Source organism: Brienomyrus brachyistius, chromosome 16, assembly GCF_023856365.1.
Source record: "Brienomyrus brachyistius isolate T26 chromosome 16, BBRACH_0.4, whole genome shotgun sequence".
Classification (NCBI taxonomy): Eukaryota; Metazoa; Chordata; class Actinopteri; order Osteoglossiformes; family Mormyridae; genus Brienomyrus; species Brienomyrus brachyistius.
In genome coordinates, this window is record NC_064548.1 from 27,638,672 (window position 1) to 27,661,846 (window position 23,175).

Here is a 23,175-nt window from a genome sequence, read left to right on the forward strand (position 1 = left end):
CATTTTTAGTCTTGACAGGTGGAGACCAGGGAAAGATTAGAACCTTTCAAACTTTTGAAGGGGATCAATACATGCTGACTTTAACAATTACATAAGCTTGAATGTTAGCACAACGGGGCTTGTAGGTGTGCGAATAATTTCACATGGCCTTTTTAAAAGCAGTGGAACTTCTTCAAAGGAGAAAGAAAATTTCTTTACATAAAAATGAATGCCACCAACTAGGCTTGGGTGATATGGTGGTATTATACCCTGGTATTTAGAAATCCCAAACATATTATTTTTAATTTTGTCAAAAATATAGACACTCCCCTTTCTATTAAAATGGAATTGAGACGCTGTATTGAGTTATTATATTGAGGTGTTGTATTGCAGTGCCCAATGTGTAAGTGGTGGCAAAACTAGTACTGATGATGTACCAATAAACCAAGAGCGATCTTTTGTAATGCCTTTCGTTACATGCATTCATAGAGCATTCAGTGGACCTTCATAAAGCATTCATAATGCATTCATAGAACATTCATAAGCATCCTGTAAGTATACCCCAACATCTTAACATGCCTTAACAGCTTTAATGTACATAATTATTGAACATTATGTGATTATAATTGTTGTTATCATATGATGTTTATTTGTTTATGATCTGAGCTGGGGGTTGGCTCTCCATCCCAGGTTGTTCCCTGCCTTACACTTGTAGCCTTCAGGATATGCTCTGAACCAATAGGAGTGGTTTAAAAAATGGAAGGATGGATCTGAGCTATAAAGAAAAGGGTCATAGATTTTGCGGCCATTTTGCAAGACAAATTTAGCAATTTTACAGCAAAGGTTTGTTGTAATTAGTATGATAATTAGTGGTGTCAAAAGGACCTTATTGTAGCTGGGGTGTGGAAAGATGTGAGGACAGCCAGGGAAGCAGATGTGTATTGTCTGACTTTGAAGCCCAACTTGGGGGGGGCAGGTACAGAGACTACAAGTTCTGAAATGTTGGAAAGAAAGGGAAAAAATATCAGTCTGCAATTCTTTACAATATTGGGGTCAAGAATGTTTTTTATGATTCATGTAGCCTTTGCTTGAAGACTGAAGGGACAAAAACATATAGAAACAAATTGGGGTCAGCAGAAATCAATGGATGTGGCGGGGGAAGAGGAGATATGGTCAGGAAGATAGGAGATAGATTCGCACAATACGTTTTGTTTCTAGCCTCATAAGACCAAAGCTTCTGTTATGTTTTAAGACGGAAGCATCTCTTTCTAACTGAACCTAATAATGCGAGTACCAGACCTAACCTGAACATACGTGTGGGATTTCTCAGCTGAACATCTGGCACCAGAAATGTAATATACATTTCCATTTATTTTTTAGCAGATATTTTTGTCCAAGGTGATGTACAAATGAGACAAATAGTTCATCGCAAGCATGCAGCTGTCAAGCAGTTAATTGCATGTAAGTGCTGCTAGGCTGAGCTTCCGACGAATGGCCAGTGACAACAGTGACAAGTGTAAGTAGTGCAAGAGCCATGCGGTGGTTTTCAGTCACAGCAAGACCCTAATGAGACTGTTCATCAATCAAAAGACGAAGTGCGACTAAGATCATTCGGAGAACATAAGAACGGGAAGGTGACAAAGCGGCAAAGGTTCACCATCGCTAGAGATGCTTAAATAATCAGACACGTGGAAGCAAGTGACCCCAGAGTGTGTGGGCTTCCAACGCGGCATTTGTGCCCCCTACAGGTCGCCTGTATGCAACTCATCAATGCTCTCGTTACGTCGCCTGATGAGCTGGACTTCAGGCTGCACATCAGAAATGAGTTTGTGCGGTGTGGTCTCAAAGAGGTATTGCCGGTAAGTGTCCTGTGGGCTCTTTGTATAATATTTAAATGAGTTGTCTACTTGTGGAAACATTTTAAATGCTTTCACAATGATTTATAAATCCCAGAGGAGAGGGCGTATGCCTGAATTAAATACCTGCAACAGCATGACCACACATTGTTTTTCTTGTGGGTTTTTGTTAAATGAATCCAAAAACTGATACATCTAACAGAATGAATAATTAAGAATCTCTAGGCTAGCTAGCATACGGGTGGAGTAACTTCTGACTGACTGGTTCATTTATTTAAAACAGAAGCCTTTGGGCCTAATTCCAAATGGAAGTGCAAAACGGAGGAACCTGATGTTTGATTTTAGACACCTTAAAGTAATATTCCTTTAGTGTGCTTATCCAGTGTTTATTTCCATTATAGCGGCTGAATGATATCAGGAACGATGGTCTGGACATTCAGCTGAAGGTGTTTGAGGAGCACAAAGAGGAAGACATAACCGAGTTCTTCCATCGGCTGGAGGACATTCGCAGTGAGCTGGAATATCCTTGCACGTTTTCCTTGTATTTATATAAAAATCTGCTCGGTTACTCTAATTGATTTTTCCAGGGTGAAGCACTTAGCGTTGTAACACTTGTTTTTTGGGATATGACCGTCTGCTTTTCCTTGTGATTGTGATTGTTTTCTGCCCTAAGACGATGTTTGGCAAGAACTACAAGGTACAGAAGCAAATTATTTGGAGGCAATACCTGTAACCTGCCACCACCGCCCAGGAAAGCAAAGTCTGCCCAGTTTGCCTGGTCTGTGTTCAGCACGGTCTTGATGGAATCAGGGGCTAGGCTTATCAAGAACTGTTAGGAAGACTGAAACACTGATGACCTCTGTCTGTTGTATGTAGTTCCAAATAGCGGTGCAGCTTAGCATAAAATTCCACAGCAATTGTGCATTTTGTGAAAAAATATAATTTGGTACACTTATAGCCCAAGACCTTCCAAAATAATCTGGATATTGAGCCATCAAGGTTTTTTTTTTTATGTTGCCAGTAGAAGCCATTTTTCCAAATGGCCACCAGTGACAACTGTTTTCAGATCATTTTTCTTATCAGTGTTGGATATAGTATGATATGGAGGACATAGTTAAGTTTATTTATACTTGGTTCTTGGAGATTCCTATTTGTATGCCCTTAGAGTAGCATGTTAAGTACCAAGGAGGCCATTTGTTGGGTGAGGTGCTGGTGTCCACACCAGAACTACAGTCACCCTGTAGATGGGGCTGGTCCAAGACATCTGAAACTATGAACCCTTCCGTACATGCCTACCAGGTGCAGGCCAGGCCAGTTATGAACTTGCCTTCTGCAAATGTAGGACACATTGTGTTAGACAGTGCAAGTGCATAAACGCTGTCTTAGCCTGCACAGTCCTCTGCTACGGTCAAAGGGTGTGCTGAATAAACTCTTCTGTATATACCTTCAGTTCGAGCAGTTATTGTAATTACTTATTTTGAGTCTTGAATTGAGATAGAAGGGTACTTTTGAGCAATTCTAAAGTTCCACATTTGAATTATGCGTCATAAAAAAACGTATGATTTGATTCTGAGATCATTCATATCAGACTACACACTGCAATTACAAGTTTTATATCAGTCATGGCTGCCATCTTGAATCTTCAGTGACTTGCATTGTATTTTGCAAATGGGAATTCCCAAGAACTATGTATGGTAAATTAATGTAACTAACTATGCACTCAATATCATATGATATCCATCACTGATGAGAACACTGATAATAAATGTAACTTCTTATGCATCTGACAACAGTTGTCGCACTGTTCTCCATTTTGAAAACCATGGGCGACGTATTGAACATTCATGATGGCTCAAGTTTTCGATTTTTGGGAATGCCTTTGTGTATCACTGTGTTAAATTATTCGCTTTTACCGTAACATGCACAATGGTCATGCTTATCTGCATCATTAAAAATACTCAGTACTCAGGTCATTCCTGTTTACATCTTCTGTGAAATTTTATTCATTGTACTTTTTCAGTTTCTGCTTTTCTTTAACACTAAGTACTGATGTTACCGATGTATTCAACATTGTTCAGAGCTCTGTGAAGGGCACGTGTGCAGAAGGTTATTTCCTCTCCATTCTCCAGCACTTGATGCTCATCAGAAATGATTATTTTGTACGGTAAGTGTATGGTACATTTTGCCAATTCTTTACGTTAAATTTGAATAGAGTAATTGGCAAAATCTTCAGTGCACCCCTCTGTTAACCAGTATACCAACTGAATTTGTATATTGATCAGTCTGAAGTTTGAGATAATATTCACTTCTCCAATTTTCTCCAACATTGTTTCAGAGTATAACAGTTTAGTGCAGAATTGTGTAATGTTAACTATTCTGTGCCTGGAATTAACAGTTTGACATTCTCTTAAACTTCTGTGACATTGAGCAACAAACAGAATTGAGTTGCTTTAATCTTCTTACCATCTGAAGTAATGCAAGATCAGAGATCTTACAATATTTTCAAAGACCTTTTTATGTTTCAGTTTGGAATAGCAGGGAATGAGTTAAACTATAAATTGATCAAAAATTCTTTCTTACCTGATCTATCCACAAATTGAGAGTGCTTCTATTTTTAAGGACTTTTAAATATCTAATAATCCCTGCAGTAATGGGCAGCTACATGCATGAAATAGCAGATTGCCAACAGCTCGTTGGGATTTGCTGGGTAGGATGGAAACACCATCATATAGGCAGCTTTTAATTACATTTGATATTCGGTCAAAACTACAAAAACAGAAGTGCATGTTACAGTTGATTATTTATGCTATCAAACGCTGCAGTATGCAGTGAACTCACTCTCGGTGTCCGGCAAGCTGGCATTAGTGCACCCTTATCGTTGTGTACTCTCTTTATTCTGGGCATGAGAATGACAATGAATGAGAGAGATTGTCAGGTTGTTGAATTGCTCTGGTTAAGGGATTAAATGGGCAGTCTTCCTTATTGATTTTTTTTTTTTTTTTTGCCTTTTTCTACTTCCACCACTATAAATTGTATTGTAATACATTAAGCTATAGTGTGTCTTGTTAAGTTTTTATCTCAAATCAGGGTATTTTGCACTGGTCTATTCCACATGTTCATCAAGATGTTATTGGATTTGTTGTTAAATGAACTAATTATAATTTGGGGTGGCTAGCCCCCCATCCTGGGTTATTCCCTGCCTCGTGCTCATTGCTTCCGGGATAAGCTCTGGACCCCCCATGACCCAGTAGGATAAACGGTTTGGAAAATGGATGGATGAATAATTTGGGGTAATGCATTTTAAGTTCATAAAAAAGAATGATGTTAAGTATGGCATTGGCATGCAGGCAAAAAGGGTTTAATAGTGATTTAAATTGAACATTACTCCCTGGTTTTTAAATCAGTTCATATTGTAATTATTTTTTCAGTTGTGACTCTTCCTTGCCTTCATAACAACTGCTTGATTAGTAGTTATAGAAAATGCTCTTTTTACCTGTGATGGGTTGGTGCTCCGTCCTGCGTTATTCCCTGCATTGTGTCCATAGAATCAGAATCTGACTTTATTAATCCCGGAGGAAATGGCTGACTTTGCGGCTGCACAACCACAAACAGACACCAAGATGAGCACAATACAGTATAAGCATGAAATAGGAATGAAGTGTTAAAAAAGGAAATCAGAGCACTGTTAAACATTCTAATAAAATAAATAAAAATTTATAACATTTTCAGGCTGCACATCAGAAATGAGTTTATGCGGTGTGGTCTCATTAAAATTTGTAAAATAGGAAATCTCTACAGGAATCTTAAAGTAGCTTCTGGGACAAGTGGGGATGGATGGATGGATGGATAGATGGATGGAGCCTTTCTTTTATCCTAAGATATATATGTAACATGCTTCCTATATCCAGGAGTATTAAACAAGATTTTATAACTTGTCTAAAATTATAAATGACTTACTGTCTGTGTTGTGCCTTTTTAGAAAGAACAGTAACTTTGTTAATCACTTATCTCTTACAGGCCCCAGTACTTTAAGATTATAGAGGAGTGCATTGCCCAGATTGTGCTGCATCGCAGTGGCACGGACCCTGACTTCACCTACCGCAAACGCCTTGATGTAGACTTCAGTCACCTCATAGGTGAGCCCTGTGCCCATGAGGGTGTTTCTCTGTGCATGTGTGCACGTGCTTCTCGAGTAGCCGTCGGAGACTGAGGCTGTATGACCTGCACTTGCAGATGTGTGCGCTGATAAAGCGCAGATCGACGAGTGCGAGCAGAGGCTGTCGGAACTGGCCGAGAGAGTGAGTCTCATCCGTCACTTCTGACTTTATACATTCATTGAATGGCACCACCTGTCAGTATACTACAGTATACTGGCTCCCTTTTAGTTAATGACCAATGGCTGCAATTCAGTTTATTTACCCATACTATACCGATGGGCTGTTGTGCAGTAAGAACACATTATAGTAACCAATTTACTTCTGGAAGCCTAATTGATTTTCATGTGCCCCACCTTTTCCATATCAGCCATTTTGCTATATTCCCTTTTTGGTTAAGCTGAAAAGGTACGTTTTAGCAGCATGGGATTTTTCACAGCCATGGGTTATAGAGGGTGTATGCAGCTTAAGGAATGATGCATATTTGCTTACACATGATAACAGCACAAGGGAAAGTTGACACAGATGAATGCTTGATGTTCTAAAGGGATTTCAGTGCTGGGCCACCAAAAAAGGCTGCTCTTACTTTTTCTGACACCTATCTGATGTGTAGCCCTGTGTGTCGGAGGCTGATTTTACAGTTGTACACAGGTAGCTTGTCAGGGTGGCCAGTTAAATAGAGGTGAATTGCACTGTTGAGTGCTGACCTTTACATTTCTATCATGTACCTTCAGATCAGGGCTGTTTTTATATATCTCCAGATAAGGGTTTCTTAAAATAAATCTCTATGATGCTGAGGATTTTCTTTCCGTAAAACCAATTAAATGGTTTTTGTTTCCAGCTTGATGAGGAGTACATGGGTAGACAGGAGGCCCAAGCTGACCTGGCCAAGAAGAATGAAAGAATCAGAGAACTTGAAGCTGAATTACAGTCTTTTGGATTACAGGTAATTCTGTTTCTGACTACGAAACGGGTGACTGTGGTTCCCCTTAACAGTGTTCCTGTTATTTTCTGTGCACTTTAACTATTACTTTGTGCGTGGATTTGTCTTTCAAATTCTATACGAATACCTGAGAAGTGAGGAAGGAGTTTGTTCAATTTGGATTCATTCTGTCTCATTGTTGCTTGGGTGTGTTTGCTTGGGTACTTCTGACAAGTGATCTGAGATCCTACACATGCAAAATATAGCATATCTTGTCAAGTTCTTTATTTTCATTAGTTGACTTAAACCAACACTGATAGAATTTGCATGTAGTTCCCTTTTTGTTTTCTTTATTCCCAAATATACCTGAATACTTAGGATCCCTTGATGACAAATTGTGTGGCGCTATTATTTTACAACTAAACTGCAAAAGGAAAATTAAAGAGTCCCTTCTATGAATGTGAGTGCTGTTCCGTCCTGGAACAGCCTTGCAGAAATCATTGTTGTAAATTCAATACAGGTTTTATACCTCAAGAGGTAGTGACTGCAGAGACACCATGACTGACCTTTTGTGAGTCTTTAATCTAAAACTGTTGCACAGATCAATAAGCCATTTGCTTTGTACTACACAATTTGTGGAGCTTTGTTGCCCTGGTTACAACATTTGATTTTACCTTTGGAAAACTAAAATCGAGTCCAAACTGCCGTGAGGAGAGCTTGGGGATCCTGAGGCTGGCTGGTAAGTTGTCCTTTTCACCTGCCGTTATAAGTGGTGCCAAAGAAAATGACCTGAATTTAATAGAAAGGAGGTTCAGGCATACTTGGATTTTTTAGAATCACATGGTAAATCAGAAGTTTCTCCTCTGTCAAATTTAAATAATGATTCGATGCAACTTTTTTGTATGGAATGTTCACATTTTTTGGCAGCTTTTCATTCTTTTTAACAATGGGGGTCACTTTTACAAATATGCAGCTCTTTTACAATAGTATTTACATTTCAGAGCAGTTTTATTTGTTTGTTTTTGATATATTGTTTTCTGTCTCAAATCTAATATAATCATAAGTGACCGCGGGCTTGCAAAGGAAGGAGCTTTCGGTCTACAGGTGCAGCAGAAGTTCAAGACTGAGACACAAATGAGGTCTGACAGCACAGCCTATGTTTCCGTCTCCTGCACAGTGATCTGAATGTGCATGGTGCAGCAGGCCTGCGCTTGCTGTCATCATTGTCGCCATGTCAGGCTGATCTCCATTCCCCTAACTGCCTACACGGCCCCCGTTCGTCATCACACACAATCCCAAAAAGCTGGGATGCTGCAGGGCTCTGCTAAAGCAGCCAGAGCGTGCCGGTTGAGTGGCAGAGAGTAAACACTTATGGTGTCCTGCTCACGAATGGTGTCTTTATTAGCAACGGTGTATTTATTGCTCAGGAATCATGTATTTGTTCAGGAGACTTTGATCTCTGAAGCAGCGTGGAGGGGAATGTAACTTCATGGCTGCTGTCTAAAAGACATTTTTTTGTTTCCTTTGATTTCATTTGCCTAATAATCTGTTTACTTGGAGGGTTGTAGTATAAAAATATTTGCTTTATTTTTTGTGTTAACTTGAAGACTATCATACAAAGTGATTAGTGAAATCAGTCGATTTTCTGTCGTGCCAGATGTATACTGCAAATGGTTGTTACCCTTTGGTCTAGGATAAACCGCGCAACACTAAGGAAAGTGGTTCACAACGCAGTGGTACAACCTAATAAGTACTTATTGGTAGAAATGGCTCCTTTATTTTGTCATAACATGTACTAGTACTTTCCGCCCTGATGTGCCAAAGGAGCATTAAGGGCCAGAAACCACCTGCTCGCTCTGTGATTGATTAAACATCCTTTCGCCATGTATTTGGTAAAAGTTAATATATAAATATTGTATATGTAAAATTATATATTTTATATATAAATATTAAAAACAGCATGTGGCTCAGTGGGTTAAGCCTCTGTGCCTGTGATCAGAAGGTCTCTGGTTGAAGACCAGCCTCAGCACATCTGTGGGCCCTTCAGCAGGACCCTTAATCCCCAGCTGTAGCTCTCTGGCTCCCGCAGCAGGTGGCTGGCCTTTGCGGTCAGCCTGCTCTCACCAACAGGGAGGTGTAAAGACAACTCCAACAAAGTATCAACTTTGATATATGCTTTTCCCTCCGTATTTTGTTAAATTTCTCACATACACCATGCTGTGTATGAGTAAGTCCTGCAGTGAAGATGCAAATGTTTATGATTGACTCAGAGAGCATATGCAGAGCATTTGCAAAATAAGCAGTGCTAAACTTTATACATATTTTTTCAACTTATAGTAGATAATCTTCAAAGGAAAAAGTTATTACAATTATAAAGTTTGCTAAGTTCTGTTGCCTATGACAGTAAAAACTTTTTCGCGATACTTACTGATGGTTTCAACCCGTATGACTGTCATGGTCCGTGCAGTGCGCCAGTTGTGCATAAAATGCAAAGTCAGTATTCACATTGTGAGGCCTAATTTATACAATATACAAGTGAGTCTGCTCTAGCCTTGTAGCTAGCCGTACAATTTGTGAATTAAAAATCCAGCCTTTTCCGATTGATTTCTTACCTTAAAATGCTTAAAAATGTTTGTTTATTCTGTAGTACTAAAGTAACCTATGGCATTCCTGTCTGCTTTATCTGCGGCGCGTTTTTGTGTGACTGATATGTCTGTGCTTATCTGGCAGAAAGAAAAACCATTTAAAGAAAATAGTGGAGGGAAATACATGCGCGCACACACACAAACACACGTGCGCGCACACACATACACACTAAACTCCAAATTTCTGGAATAAAACAAAACCTGAATTCTAAACAGAATAAAATTGTAAGTTTAAATAAAGTGAATTTTTGTTTCTATTTAGAGTGCATGTTTAATCCACACCCTCCAAACCTTTTTGCATTTCTGAATAATCCCTGTTTGTCATTTTGCAGTTTGGGGCCCTTCCTGTTGGCACTAATCCTCAAGTGGCCCCGCCCCCTCCTCCTCTCCCAGGGGGGACAGGACCCTGCCCTCCTCCACCACCACCACCACCACCACCTCCTTTCCCGGGCTGTAACCCTGCAGCACCTTCCCACACCCCTGGGGCTCCGCTTCCCTGTGGAGTTCCTCCTCCTCCACCCCCACCCGGCATTGGTGGGCTGCTGTCCTGCTTACCTCACAGTGTGCTGCCATTCGGCTTAAGGCCTAAGAAAGAGTTTAAGCCTGATGTCACCATGAAACGTCTAAACTGGTCAAAGGTAAAATTTTGCCTAATACATTATATTTATGGACACTGAGCGCTCATCACTTGGGATGACTAACGGTGTAACCTTGTACCTCCCAGCTTTATTAATTTGAATTCCAGTCCAGCTCAGTGTGTGGAATGTTTCTATGGGTCTCCTTCACTGGTGAAGTGATGAATTGCCCTCTGCTTCCAGGAATAGGTTCCTGGCTTTCAATGACCATGCATTGTATAAATGCTTATGGAAGAGAGAGAAAAATGTATCGATTTCTGATACTGTAAGCAAGAATGGATATTTAAATTGGATGGAATTTTCCTGTAAGACATACAGATTTATGCTAAATACTTTATGAAATATGGAGTCACCTGAGCCATTGGCAACAGAAGATGGGCACATGGTGGCCTCAGACCGACTGCAAACAGAGGCTGTGAACAATGCAGACCAGTTGATACTTTAATATGCTTTGCCATTAGACATAATATCAAGCTCTGTGGGGTGTAGTTTGTATATGTTTACACAAAGCAGTCAGCTGATCTGTAATGGTGGTTGTGAATCTGTCTCAGAATTGCATATGCCCAGACATAATAACCTAATAAAACGAAAGTGGGCTGCCACTGTGCATTAATAGAAAAATAGGGTGTTCACACATCAGAGGAACACGGTAATATTGTCGCCTGCCCGACAGATACTCTAATCTCGTGCCATTACATGTGTGGGGATTTGGTAAAAGGTTATGCAGAAGGGATCAGTGAGCACCTGCTGCTGTGGTATTATGGTAGTAAATAATACTTAACGGTTAGTGAGAGTGCACCGGGATGGACAAAGTATGCCATTGTCGTGTGTGTGTGTGTGTGTGTGTGTGAGAGAGAGAGAGAACAGTGAAGAACAGAGCTTAGTCATCACTTAAGAAATTTGTCAAATGGTTTTATTGTAGTTTATCATCCCTACTAGTCTTGGGACAATTCCAAGAAGCATCCCAGTTATTAAAATGTATCCTTTATTGTTGTATGTAGTGTCTTACTACTGTGGAATATGTATATCTATGTTTTTTTTTCATGTTTTATCAATAATATTTTTGCAGTGTGTTAGGGAAATCCAAGAGACCTTTCTGTCTCAAACCTAAACATTTTTAATCTTTATTTAAAAATTTGTAGATCCTACCACAAGAGATGTCTGAGAAGTGTTTCTGGGTTATGGCAAATGAGGAGAAGTATGAATTTCCTGATCTTCTTGACAAGCTTGCCCGTACTTTTGGTTCCCAGAAACACCGTAAGTAAAGCCTCTGTTTCATACTTTTATGTGGATGATGAATTAACACAGCATGTATGGTACTTTTCTTTCGAAACCGCTGCATGGACTGAAAATGACCTCTGCATGTTTGGTTTTGATTAATAACAAGACATGAATTTGAAATCTGTCAAAATGCTGGCTGAGTTTTAAAGGTCTTGCAGAGCGATGCTCTTATAGACACTCTGGGTGAGCATCAGACATCATAATTAACCATTTTAATTGTAATATTTAGCGTGGTCACAGTGTAAACAAGAGTCCCTTCATATGTTGAGACTTGCTGCAAACTAAAGTGAAATTAAAAATAGACTGGCTAATGGCCATTTTAAATTACTTGGTAAACTATGTGGCACTTAAATTGTTCTGATTGAGCAAAATGCATTCTGCATTAGCTTTTAGCAGACTACGATTTTTAAAAGCAAACTGTCTGTGATGTTTTGCAAATAGATTTCGTTGAAGTAAGATTTTAAATTAAGGTCATTCCTTATAATTTTTAATGGAATCAAGTTTATGTTCCATTAAGATCAAGGGATGTAGAGGCGTGACATGCTGGCTGCCTGGAGCAGATTTCACCACGCATGCATAATCACTTATTTAAAAGTGCCCAAGCCCCTAACAATACGATTAAACACACGAAGGCCGGTTTTTATTTCATGCCCTGTCTGTTATCCATTCAGGCTGCACTTGTTTTGCTTTTGTAGTTCTGGTAAGCTTGCTCGTTGTTAAATTATTCTTTCCTGCATCACTTACCTGTCAAAACTCAATGTAGTACAAGGACTTTTAATAGTTTCAAGATGTGAAATGACTTTGCTGAATTACGTAGGTAAGCTGATTCTTATACAAAGGCAGTGTAATGAGAAAAACAGTGGCGACAGTTAGGGCTGCATGATTATTTAAAAGCAATTATTGGGAAACCAAAATGTTTCAAAATTGCCGATTATAACTAACTGTAACCATTATTAGCCATAACCTCCTCACAGCCACAATTAACAAATGTTTCTGTTTTTAACATCTATTTATGAGTTGAGGTTCTGCTTGCATCAAACAATGTATTTCTTTGATTCACTGCGTTCTAAACCAAGAAATTGTGCGGCAAACCACAAAAATGTAAATAATCAATGATAAAACTCATTGTCAATAGATGCCTCATAATGAACTGATTAATAAAGTGGCAATTCAATACATCTCTCTCGGCATCATAACCGAGATTTGGAGGTTAAATGTAGATGCTCCTGCCCAGGAGATGCTCACGTGTCTGTGCATGAACTGCTGACGTAGGATGGCAGGGGAATATTCTGGACAACTTCATCTTTGTACTACTCCACTTTCGGTAAATGTGTCACACTTTTGTAGCGCAGAGTGCTCTCTCCACCAAATTTGCCGGGACCTCCCACTCCCATTGCCAATATTTCGGTATAATGTCCGGACAGTATGAAAAATTAGATCGGAGTGTACCGCCGACCCTCCTCATACAGCCGCTTAGAGTAACAACAATACCAACTGCAGCTATTTTCCCTCTACAATATTGATGTTGACCGCTGATATGTGAAAGTCGGCGCTGCCTCCTGCTGAAAATTCCTAATCAACCTGCACATGCAGGATCGAAGTGCACGGACACGCATAGCTTCCACTAGGCATAAAACATCTGGACTGCATGCTCAAAATCCGTAGCCAATCACCTTCTTCCGCAACCAAAAGCACAGTCGGAAAAATGAACTATGCATTGGCCTTCATGAGACATTGTATGATAATATTGTTGTGCCGGGCAGACAGTGGCATCGCGCTGGCAGCGAATGACGAGGAGCCACTTTTAAATGGGAGATCACGCCCATTTATTATAACCCTTTATACTGAACCAACCGTACTGTGGAAACACAGGAAAGTCACACAATATGGGTAATTTATACAAAGCTAAAGACACCGAAGGATTGTACAGGTCTCACACAAGATACGGGCAAACACACATGTGCCAGTCAGGAACACAAGTATTAACAACAACCAAAACAAGGGGCTATTTACACAACATCTCTTATGTGGAGCCATCTCGCCCGCACTACAATATGTTCCCTACAATGCTTTTGGGAAAACGCTTTTGTTTTGTAACGCGGGCTTTGCAAGCTATCGTAGCAAGCAAGGATACACTGATCAATGGCCTAGTGACTGGAAAGGGTTAGGATTAAGTGATTTTGCTACAGTGCTGTGACAAAGTAATTCCCTCTATTTTTGCTAACACTTAAAACTCTACTTTTTGTTAACTTATAAAAAGGAATACAAGGAAAATAATTCCTCAACACCCATACCACCCATGAGACAAAGTAGCTGCCATCTAAACTTAATATTTGGTTGTGCCTTTTTAACAGTAGCAACTGCAGTCAAACATTTCCCGTAAGAGGTAATCATTCTTTGGCATCACTCTGGAGAAATTCTGGCCCACTTTTCTTTACATATTTGTTTTAATTCAGCCACATTGGAGGGTTTTTCACTGTGAACTGTGTAATAGTTTGATGGTGTCTCGTGGTAATGCTGCGTCATGTGTTTTAAATCTATTGCGCACTGAATATTGAACTGAAGCATGAGTTAAATATATCGCGAATCAAATCTCGATATCTGACAGATATCCCCAAATCGTTAGCTATAGTAGTTGTATAGTAGTAGTATCTGCATAATGTTTGCCATGGAATGTGTTAGTGTGTAACTATGAGTGTTGTCCACTCGCCGCAGAATGTTTATTTGCATACTGCATATGGGTCTGCTTTATCAAAACATTCCCCGCTCACTAACGTTGTGGCATGATATAGACGAGTGAGGTGGTGCCGTTGTTTCAAGTATGCGACAGATTGTTCTTATCATTTGTAGTATACAGCCACCTCTACTGTATATGAGGGTTCATGTTCCTCTTGATTTTACTTTACAACTAGAGGTGCACTGATCTGATATTTGGGACCAGTATCACTAAGACCCATACCTATTAGACGGACTGGGTATCGGCCATATGTGACCAATACACATTCAATACATACTTGCGTTAGTTTTCAGCAGTCTGTAAAAAGATCATATTCTAGCTCCTATTTCTTGTGCAATCGCAGATTTTCGATGTATTTTTTGCAGTATTCAAGCTGAATGCTAAGGCTGCTCCTCAGTGTATTTGCCACTCAGTGGGTGTGAGCGCAGTGAGTTCCACCTGCTATGACATCATGTGCATACTCTTTGCAGTAGGAGGAACATAAGAACATCAGATAAGAAGGTGATTGTGTGAATAATATGAAAAAAGCGATGGATGATTGGAGTCACTAGCTTGGGCTGTTTCGCTTTAGCTTATGATACGCTATGATGCACTGATTCGCTATCGCAATGATGTGTCAGTGACGCTGTTGCCGGTGGAAGAAAAACTGAAGGGCATTTTAAGCATTCGCCACTTGCATATACTCTCTTGGAAGATATTAAGCAAACACCTCAAAAACGCATAAAACGAGGTACATACAAGGTTATGTATGTCTCTAGTAGCCTAATATGCTGCAATTTAATAATATAAAGCCTAATATACAAATAATTTTTGGGATACTTTTTTCATTTGTATTTACTAGTTTTTTTTTTATACGGATAAACTATAAATATTTATATTATATTGACATATAAAAATAAAAACAGCTCTTGAATTGGAATCTGTTGGTATTGACAGTTGTGTATTAGATCAGAACTGGAAAAATGTAGATCGGTCCATCCCTACTTGAAACTCGCTTTTGGTCACCATTTTCCCCCAGTGTCCTCCTCATTGGGGAATCATGAACACAGATATTAACTGACCTGAGAGAAGCCTGCAGTTCCTTAGCCGTTCATCGGGGGTCTGCTGTGACTTCCCTGATGAGTTTTCTGCGCCCTCTTGGAGTAATTCTGCTAGGCTGGCCACTCCTGGGCAGATTTGCCGCTGTTCCAAGTGTTCTCCACTTGGAGATGATGGCTCTCACGGTGATTCGCTGGAGCCCAAATGTTTTAGAGAGTGATTTGTGCCTCTTTCCTGACTGATATATTTCAATGACTTATATTCTCAGGTCCTCAGGAAGTTCTTTTGATCGAGGCATGGCGTGCTGCTTCATGAGACCCCTTGTCCAACTGCACTTTGCTGAAATGGTTCTATTTAAGTCATGTGTAGATTCAACAGGGCTGGCAGCAATCAAGCTTGGGTACATCTAGTTCAATTTAACCCATTATCATGTAGATGTGGTTCATTGGCTGATGGAGAGATTAAGGGACCAGTTACTAACCACTTGGGGGATATGGGTGAATCTCTTTTCCTTCAATGAATCAAATGGTCATTTAAAAATTGTGTTGTGTTAATAGACAGGACAGGCTGAGTAATCCTAAATTTGTTTGGAGATCAGAAACAATTAAGTATGAATAATTAAAAACACAGGGAATCAAATACTTTATCATGACACGGTGTTATTGTTCAGTTAATAAATTAATATCTCATTATAATCACAGTACCTACACAAGCCAAGACAGGCTTGTTACTTAAATGAGAGATGAAATAATGAAGAGTGGAATAGCAAATGCGGGAGATGCTGCACATGTGCCACTGCCTACGGCATTGTCAGCATCTGGATAGCCAAGTCTGTCCTCCTCCTCCTCACAGATGCCTAGAGTGTCGCTCGGGATCAGCCATTAAAACAGCCTTTGTGCGATGATAGCAGCTACACCTTGTACAAAATGTATCTCATTAATTTGCTTTAGGTAATTTAGAACAGGATGAAACATTGAATATGTCGCATCCAACCACAATTTCCTTAGCTGTGTGAAACAGAGAAATGCAAAGCTCTGTTTTGTGACTGTTTTCCTTTGCAGCATGTTTTCAGTTGACATTTAATGTTTTAATGCATAATAAAACATTCAATAAGTGTTAAAGTATTCAGCAGCAGAGGGCAGATGTATTGCAAAAAAAAAAAAACTGATAAAAGAAGGGGCGGAGCATGGTATAATCCACAGGAGTGAATGTGTGTGTGAATGTGTGTGTGAATGGGCTGAGTGCGATGGCTTGGTGCCCCAGTCTGTGCCATTCCCTGCTATGCGCCTATAGGTTCCGGGACAAGAGTTAGACCCCATAACCCTGCATAGGACAAGCGGTTACAAAAAGATGGGTGGATGTATGGATGGATGGACTGACTGACTGACGGACGGACAGGTGCAAGCTGTGTTGTGAGATAGGTAAACTTTTATGAGGTTTTAAACTTATTTGGCTTGAGTGGTGTTGTGGTATTCTGCAATATTTTTAAATCTCGGCAACAAAATTAGTTGGTACCCCCCTCTTGCTGAATTTTATCACTACAGTAGGATTGCTTTTGAAAATACCTGTATAAAGTACAAACATTAACAAGCTAAATACAGTGGAGATCTTTGGATCTATTGGGGCAGATCTTTGTTTCTATGCTACTTAAACACTTTAAATGGAGATTCTCTACATTGTGTGTTAGATCTATGCCTTAAATATCCCTTTTAAGCATTTGCACTTAAAGCCTGTGTTCTGGCTCAACTAATTGATTAGTTGATCACATGAATAATCAATTATCCTTTTTTGCAGTACAAAACGTAATTTACTCGAATTACATTCCTAATCCTAGTCAGTTCTAGCACTTGAACGAACAGCCTCAGGCGGCGATTGGGTGAACAAAGTTGGTCTTTTAATAAATTATTTTTTAGGGGAGTAAGTTGATGGTAGTACAGCTATTCCTTCTGTATACCGCAACTGAATAGTATCACACCGGATATAGATTATCAAAGATTACTGTCATAAAAGCCATCAATGATCGTTACTATGCATCATGTAACATCACTACAGCATATCACAGAAGAACATATCACAGAAAAATCACCAAAATATATAAGTATCATATCGCAAAAAGCGAGAACCCTTCATTCATGCTATGTGGTGCTGTTGTGTTTAAAGGCAAATTATACCTAGCTTCTCTTTTAAGCAGGTGGTTGGTCCTGATCCCCAGCTCTGGGGGAGTCACCGCTAGACCCATAAATCGTAGGGAGTTGCTATCATGACCCATTCATGCTACTAATCGCACAGTTATGCTCACAAATTCTGATTTTTAGTTGTCGTGTTGTTTTTCCAACATAATATCGGCCACATGGGCAGGAGAGTGAGTGCAGCACAAACGTGGATAGACAAGTAACTCTACCCTTTATATTAAATTAGTTATATGTATGGGGATCTATGATGCATTTTTCTGTGATCATGTAGTTACCTACAACACAGTTAAAGCATTTATGGTTACCCTGCGGTATCGTTAGAGTTAAATAATGTGGTGGGGATGTGTTGGTGAATATAGTGCTTAAGGTGGTCCCTTACATTTAAGGCCCTTAAAGAAAACTGCAGCTCGTCCTGCGCAGCTCGTCCCACGTTTGGATCACTGCTTAGGATGCGCCAGTGATGCTGCACAACATTGCTCAAGTTCTTAGAAATACTGCAGTTAAGCCTGTGATGCATTTGTGACAGACAACACATTTATTTTAAACATATTTTACAGGTGAATAAATGTTGAACACAGTCTGGTTAGTTTTAAAAAAGACAACATGCTTTTGAATAACTTCAGGATGAATTGCCTTGTTGCAGTATTCATAGGTCATTTAGCATCGCCTGGCCCAGCATGTTCCTGTTATTGTTCTTTTTTGTATGTGTGGTCATTATGGTGGCAAAGGAGCAGAGAGGATTCAGAATATCACAGTGCCTCATCAGAACCCGGTCGCTCAGTGCTCAAGCAGAATGGCTCCGTTGCTCATTTGTTAAACTTCTTCTGCGCTTTAGTCTGGTGTGTCTGCTCAGATGGTAAACTGGGCGCTATTAATCTCAATGAATCACTGATCCTGAGTCAGTCTGACAAATAGCTCATCAAAATTCCAGTAGGGTCATTGGTGGATGGCAGACCCTCATTAAAATGAGTCTCCCGTAACCACACAGGGTCCTGGCGCCGCCACAGATCCTTCTCGTTTATGGTTTCCCGTACCTGAGTGGCACGGTAGCCCTCGAGCTTCCCGGGTCACTGCAGTCTGCTGTTTTTTCCGCCGCTCTCTCCTCTCCTCCCTCTAGCTAATGAAGCCCAGCTCTTCAGAACAATCCCTTGTAATCCATAATTACCTCCCACCACTGCATTACATCTCCGTTTTCAGAAAGTTGACTGTTATTTTTGCATCTTTTCTGCTCCCTAAATGATGCCTCTTAATGAAGTTTAGCAGAGAAGCTGTATCTGCATTCTGAGCGCACGCAGCGCTCCACACGCGTGTTTGTTACCCAGCATCATGGTTCATGAAAAGGGAGCTTCTTTTGTGTGAACAGTAGTTTGAGTAGCCTGTGGTGTTGATTATTGTCTTGAATTTTCATTTCTCTACATCCGCACCTGTATTCCTTTGGTTTTCATTATCGCCAGCTCTACTGGATTTGTTTTCCTCTGCATATTCAATCCCACTGCATGAAACACACCAGCTTTGTGAAGAATTTACTAATATTGATTTTTAATTGCACAGGTATATAACAAATTTACACATGAGAGGTCATTTTGCCCATCAAGCTCCCCAAACTCTTTCCTGCATGTATAGTTGTTCAAGTAGCAATAAATATTTATTTATTTATTCTTGTTTATACCTGCTAATTTTTGGAATTTTTGAAATGATCAGTATAGTAGATTTTAATATTAAATGCACAAAACAAACAAATAATTTAATGGAAAAAAAACTATTGATATTTCCTACTAAAGATTTCTACTAAAATGACAGCCAATATTTCACTGCTTATTTCAGAATGAAGTGTAGAGCTGCTGCTATATCCCAACATTTCAGTGATTCGGTACGCTTTCAACTTCTCCAGCCAGCATTCATTGGTGGGGCCAGTGGAACCTCTTTGCTATAGTCAGACGAAAGTACCTGCGTTACGAAGCATCTCCTCCTCAGATCTCAGTGGTCACTGGCGTTCCTGTGCTGTGTTTGCTGTTGGCACTCAAATGCACTTTCATGCTTTGAAACGGATGTGTATTGACTGCTGTCTCATGTTCACTCCTGTGACACTGCAGTGCTTGACTTTCCCTGTTCACCATTTAAATAGGAAAACATTACAGTTGTTGCCTCACACCTCCGGTACCAGGGCTTGAATCTCCACCCCAACTCTACATGTGTGGAGTTGACATGTTGTTCCTGTGTCATTCCCCGTGGGGGGACGTGTTCTTTGGTCCCCGTCCCCCCACGGTCCAAAGACAGGCTAAGATGAACTGGAGTTGCTAAACTGTACCGTGCGTGTGTGTGCGTGTGGGCAGGCAGGCACGCGCCCTGTGCTGGGTTAGGCTCTGGACTCTTGCAGGCTTGCATAAGACACATGTGTACAGAAGATGGGCGGGTAAAACATGCAGCAAATGAAAACTGAGTTAGGAGCTGAAAATAACCAGCATATTCTTTGCCCCTTTAGACTTAGTCATTCAGCCTTGTGCTAAACTGTTGTGTAAAAAAGTTCAGACTCAAAATCATAGTTATCCTTTGTCTTACGCCCCCCCCCCATTATTGCAACCTTTTCATTGCCATTATCGCCCATCTGGATTGGCAATTAATCGAGTTATAGATTGCCCCTTAAATGCATGATTTAAGGTATTGTCATTTTAGTAGAACTTTGTGTCAAACTTTGTCTCACATGTGACAGAATTAAGAGAGATCTACCCTTGATGAAGATCACGGTTGCGCCTGATCTACAGCACAGTAACGATCTGGGAATGAAAAAAATCATGCTAGGATATAGGCCTGGTGCACTGGGATTACTGTCCAGCTTTTTGAGGATACCTCAGATAATGCCTGCAGTTCTGTAGGTGTTCAGTTGACTGAAATTTGGCCTTGGTTTACCCTACAGTGAAATGTGAAATCCATTGGTTTTAATTAATTTTGAAGGCAAAACTAAAAGTGTATTGATTCCACAAATAGTCATTTGCCTTTCAAATGATCATCTGCCCTCACTCTTAACTTTGGCTCCTTTAGACTCCTAGTCTCTGAAGCATGAATTCTCAGCTGTTTGACACAGTTATTGTTGTTTTTGTTGATCTGGACCAGAAATGTGTCTCTTCCACTAACCCAGAATGACAGAGCGCCAGCTGCTGACTGCATTCTGATACCTCTTAGCAATTACTGCCCTCACTCCTAATTTTGCAGGCCCTTCTTGTTTGCACTGGCGAGCCAGTTTACAGTGCCCTCTATGCATAAATTGAACCCTAAACTGAATAAGCACTTGTTAAGTATTGTATCCCATTTATTAACAATCCTGAACATCAGACACGATGAATTAATGCAACTGACCATAAAGACCCATGGACTGAAAGGAAGACCTTGGTAATGCTGTGATCACTGAGTGGGTTAAACCGTTAGTCCTAATGATAATCAATGAAAAAATAAGTTAAATTCAGTCAGTCCTGCTACGGCGAGTGATATTACACTGCAAATTTGTTCTAAAATATATTAGTACCAAAACTTCCTGTACGTCCATGCACTGCACAGGTTAAAGTCTTAGATTCTTAAAATCTTAAAAGGGGAAGATGTCCTTGAGCAAGACACTGAACCCCAAACTGCTCCCGGTGAGCAGGTTGGCACCTTGCATGGCAGCCTCCGCCACTGGTGTGTGAATGGGTGTGTGGATGGGTGAATGTGAGGCATGAATTGTAAAGCGCTTTGAGTACTCGTAGGAGTAGAAAAGCGCTATATAAATGCAGTCCATTTACCAGTCCATTTACTACTCCCAGCTCTCTGGAAGTTATCAAATTCGGCATGCTCAGCTGAAGTTACCAAGCATTTCCTGTGAGACTCGAAAGAGCCATAGAAGAAGTTTAGGATATAATTTATTAATGTAGTATTATTTCTTATTTAAAATGCATATAATCAAATTAGTGGCCATCGGTATCACTGTTTATTTATTAATTTATTAATATCTATAGCTATATGCTCCACTACCCACCCATGGGCTTAAGTAGTTGCATATACCATTTAGTGATTAACTCATTTACTTACTGCGTCTTTATCACCTGCTCTCCGACCACGAATATTCTGCTTTTAAAATGTCAGACATGGAAGAGAAGCTTGATTGCTCTGTTTGTATCTCATTTGGCTTCCCTTAGCACTTCAGGAATGTATATTTTCAGTGCCGATAGTTAAGACTGCCCATTGTTAGGTTTGACCTCAGTTTGAAAGTTGCAGTCATCTAGCAACAAGAAGGTATCTTTTGGAGCCTGTTTGGTGTTCATCAGAATTAATTGTACTCTTCAGTTGACATTTGCCATTAGATTATAATGACTGATTCAGTGGAATCCTGAGTTTTCAACCTTATGAAGTAAGGATGCAACTAACGGCTATCCTCTATGGATTAATCTATCAACTATTTTACCGATCAGTCGATTTAATTGAAGCCATTAATTTTCCTCCCTAAAATCAACTTGACCGTTAATTTCATTTTGACAACAACAAACTGTTTGCCATCGCAGCACTTTAGATAACAGATGACAGCTTTTATCCCCATCTAAAGTTATAATACTGTAGTTAAACAAGGTAAAAGATGTTGGTGGGTTGGCGATGCTTTTTGCAGATTAAAGTCCATCACTTTTCCTTATTTAAGTACAGTATAGTAAGCGGCATAGTTTTTACTTCTTTTTTTCAGAAACTAGGTATTGTCCGTTTGTTTTAGTTTTAGCTTACGATAACAACATTAGTCCCAACAGGCCCAACGCGCACAAACTCGCATTGCTGCACTATCTATCAACGTAGAATAGGCTCTGGCATTTTGCACACTTTTTCATTTTTAAAACACTCATTCAATGGAAATTCTAAGTTACCAGGGAGACAAGTCTACAAGGGTGGGAGCTGTGATGCCGAAGGAACCATGCTAAGGAAAGTTAGATGCCAAGCCTTTGTTGAGAGAAGCAGTTTGCTTGAAGTGTATCGGCTAATGATGTACTTCGGATAATTACCTCTCAAGTCTGTACCTACTTTGTAAAGTAGATTCAGGGTCTCACACTTTGGCTGCTGTGAAATAGTGGAGAGAGCTTAGGTAGCAGCAGTACACTTACAGCGACTAAAAACTACATCCCAAGCATATATACCTTCATTGCAATATGCTTCACTTTTGGAACATCTAGGGAATTCTGTCTGTACCTCATTCTGTCCACCAGTCCGGGACACTTCTACAAGTTGACTGCTACCTTAACAGTGGCTCTAGGTTCAGAGATTTTTATTCACTGTAGTATTTTAAGTCAAGTCTTGTATTCATGTGCACATTCATAAAGTCTGAGATTACTTTCTATCAACATTGTGTTTCAGTATGTGATATGATTTTATGTTCCAGAATATTAAGGGATGTGAGTTATGTTTTCCATTACTGGTTTATTCCAAGAAAAAACAACGGCCTACAGTTTACAGCCTACAAGCTGGAGAGCTGCAGTGGGCGTCTTGAGTTCAGTGTGGCTTGTGCATCTTGTCAGGAGGTAACTCCTCGTTTGAAGCAGGGCATGCAGTCATCTTTTTAAGATAAGATACGATAAGATGATCTTTATTGTCATTGTCACTTTGACAGCGAAATTGAAAATGCAATTCAACTCAATGTGAAGCATAAAAAGAGTAATACAATATTTAAAATATATCAAATTACACTGAATATTGCACTGAATTACAAATTGCACAGAATACTGCATTTAC

At 39.9% G+C, this 23,175-nt stretch overlaps 1 protein-coding gene across 3 annotated transcripts in view; it reads left to right on the plus strand.

Moving 5' to 3' along the window:
* Positions 1 to 23,175, plus strand: part of LOC125709581 (protein diaphanous homolog 3-like) — a 185,063-nt gene that overhangs the window by 50,498 nt on the left and 111,390 nt on the right. For all 3 annotated transcript variants that reach the window (XM_048978175.1, XM_048978177.1, XM_048978176.1), the window contains 8 exons: positions 1,728 to 1,838; positions 2,237 to 2,355; positions 3,883 to 3,999; positions 5,853 to 5,971; positions 6,069 to 6,133; positions 6,831 to 6,935; positions 9,889 to 10,194; positions 11,334 to 11,448. In XM_048978175.1, the coding sequence (XP_048834132.1) occupies positions 1,728 to 1,838; positions 2,237 to 2,355; positions 3,883 to 3,999; positions 5,853 to 5,971; positions 6,069 to 6,133; positions 6,831 to 6,935; positions 9,889 to 10,194; positions 11,334 to 11,448 (1,057 nt within the window). The remainder of the gene's footprint in view (positions 1 to 1,727; positions 1,839 to 2,236; positions 2,356 to 3,882; positions 4,000 to 5,852; positions 5,972 to 6,068; positions 6,134 to 6,830; positions 6,936 to 9,888; positions 10,195 to 11,333; positions 11,449 to 23,175) is intronic.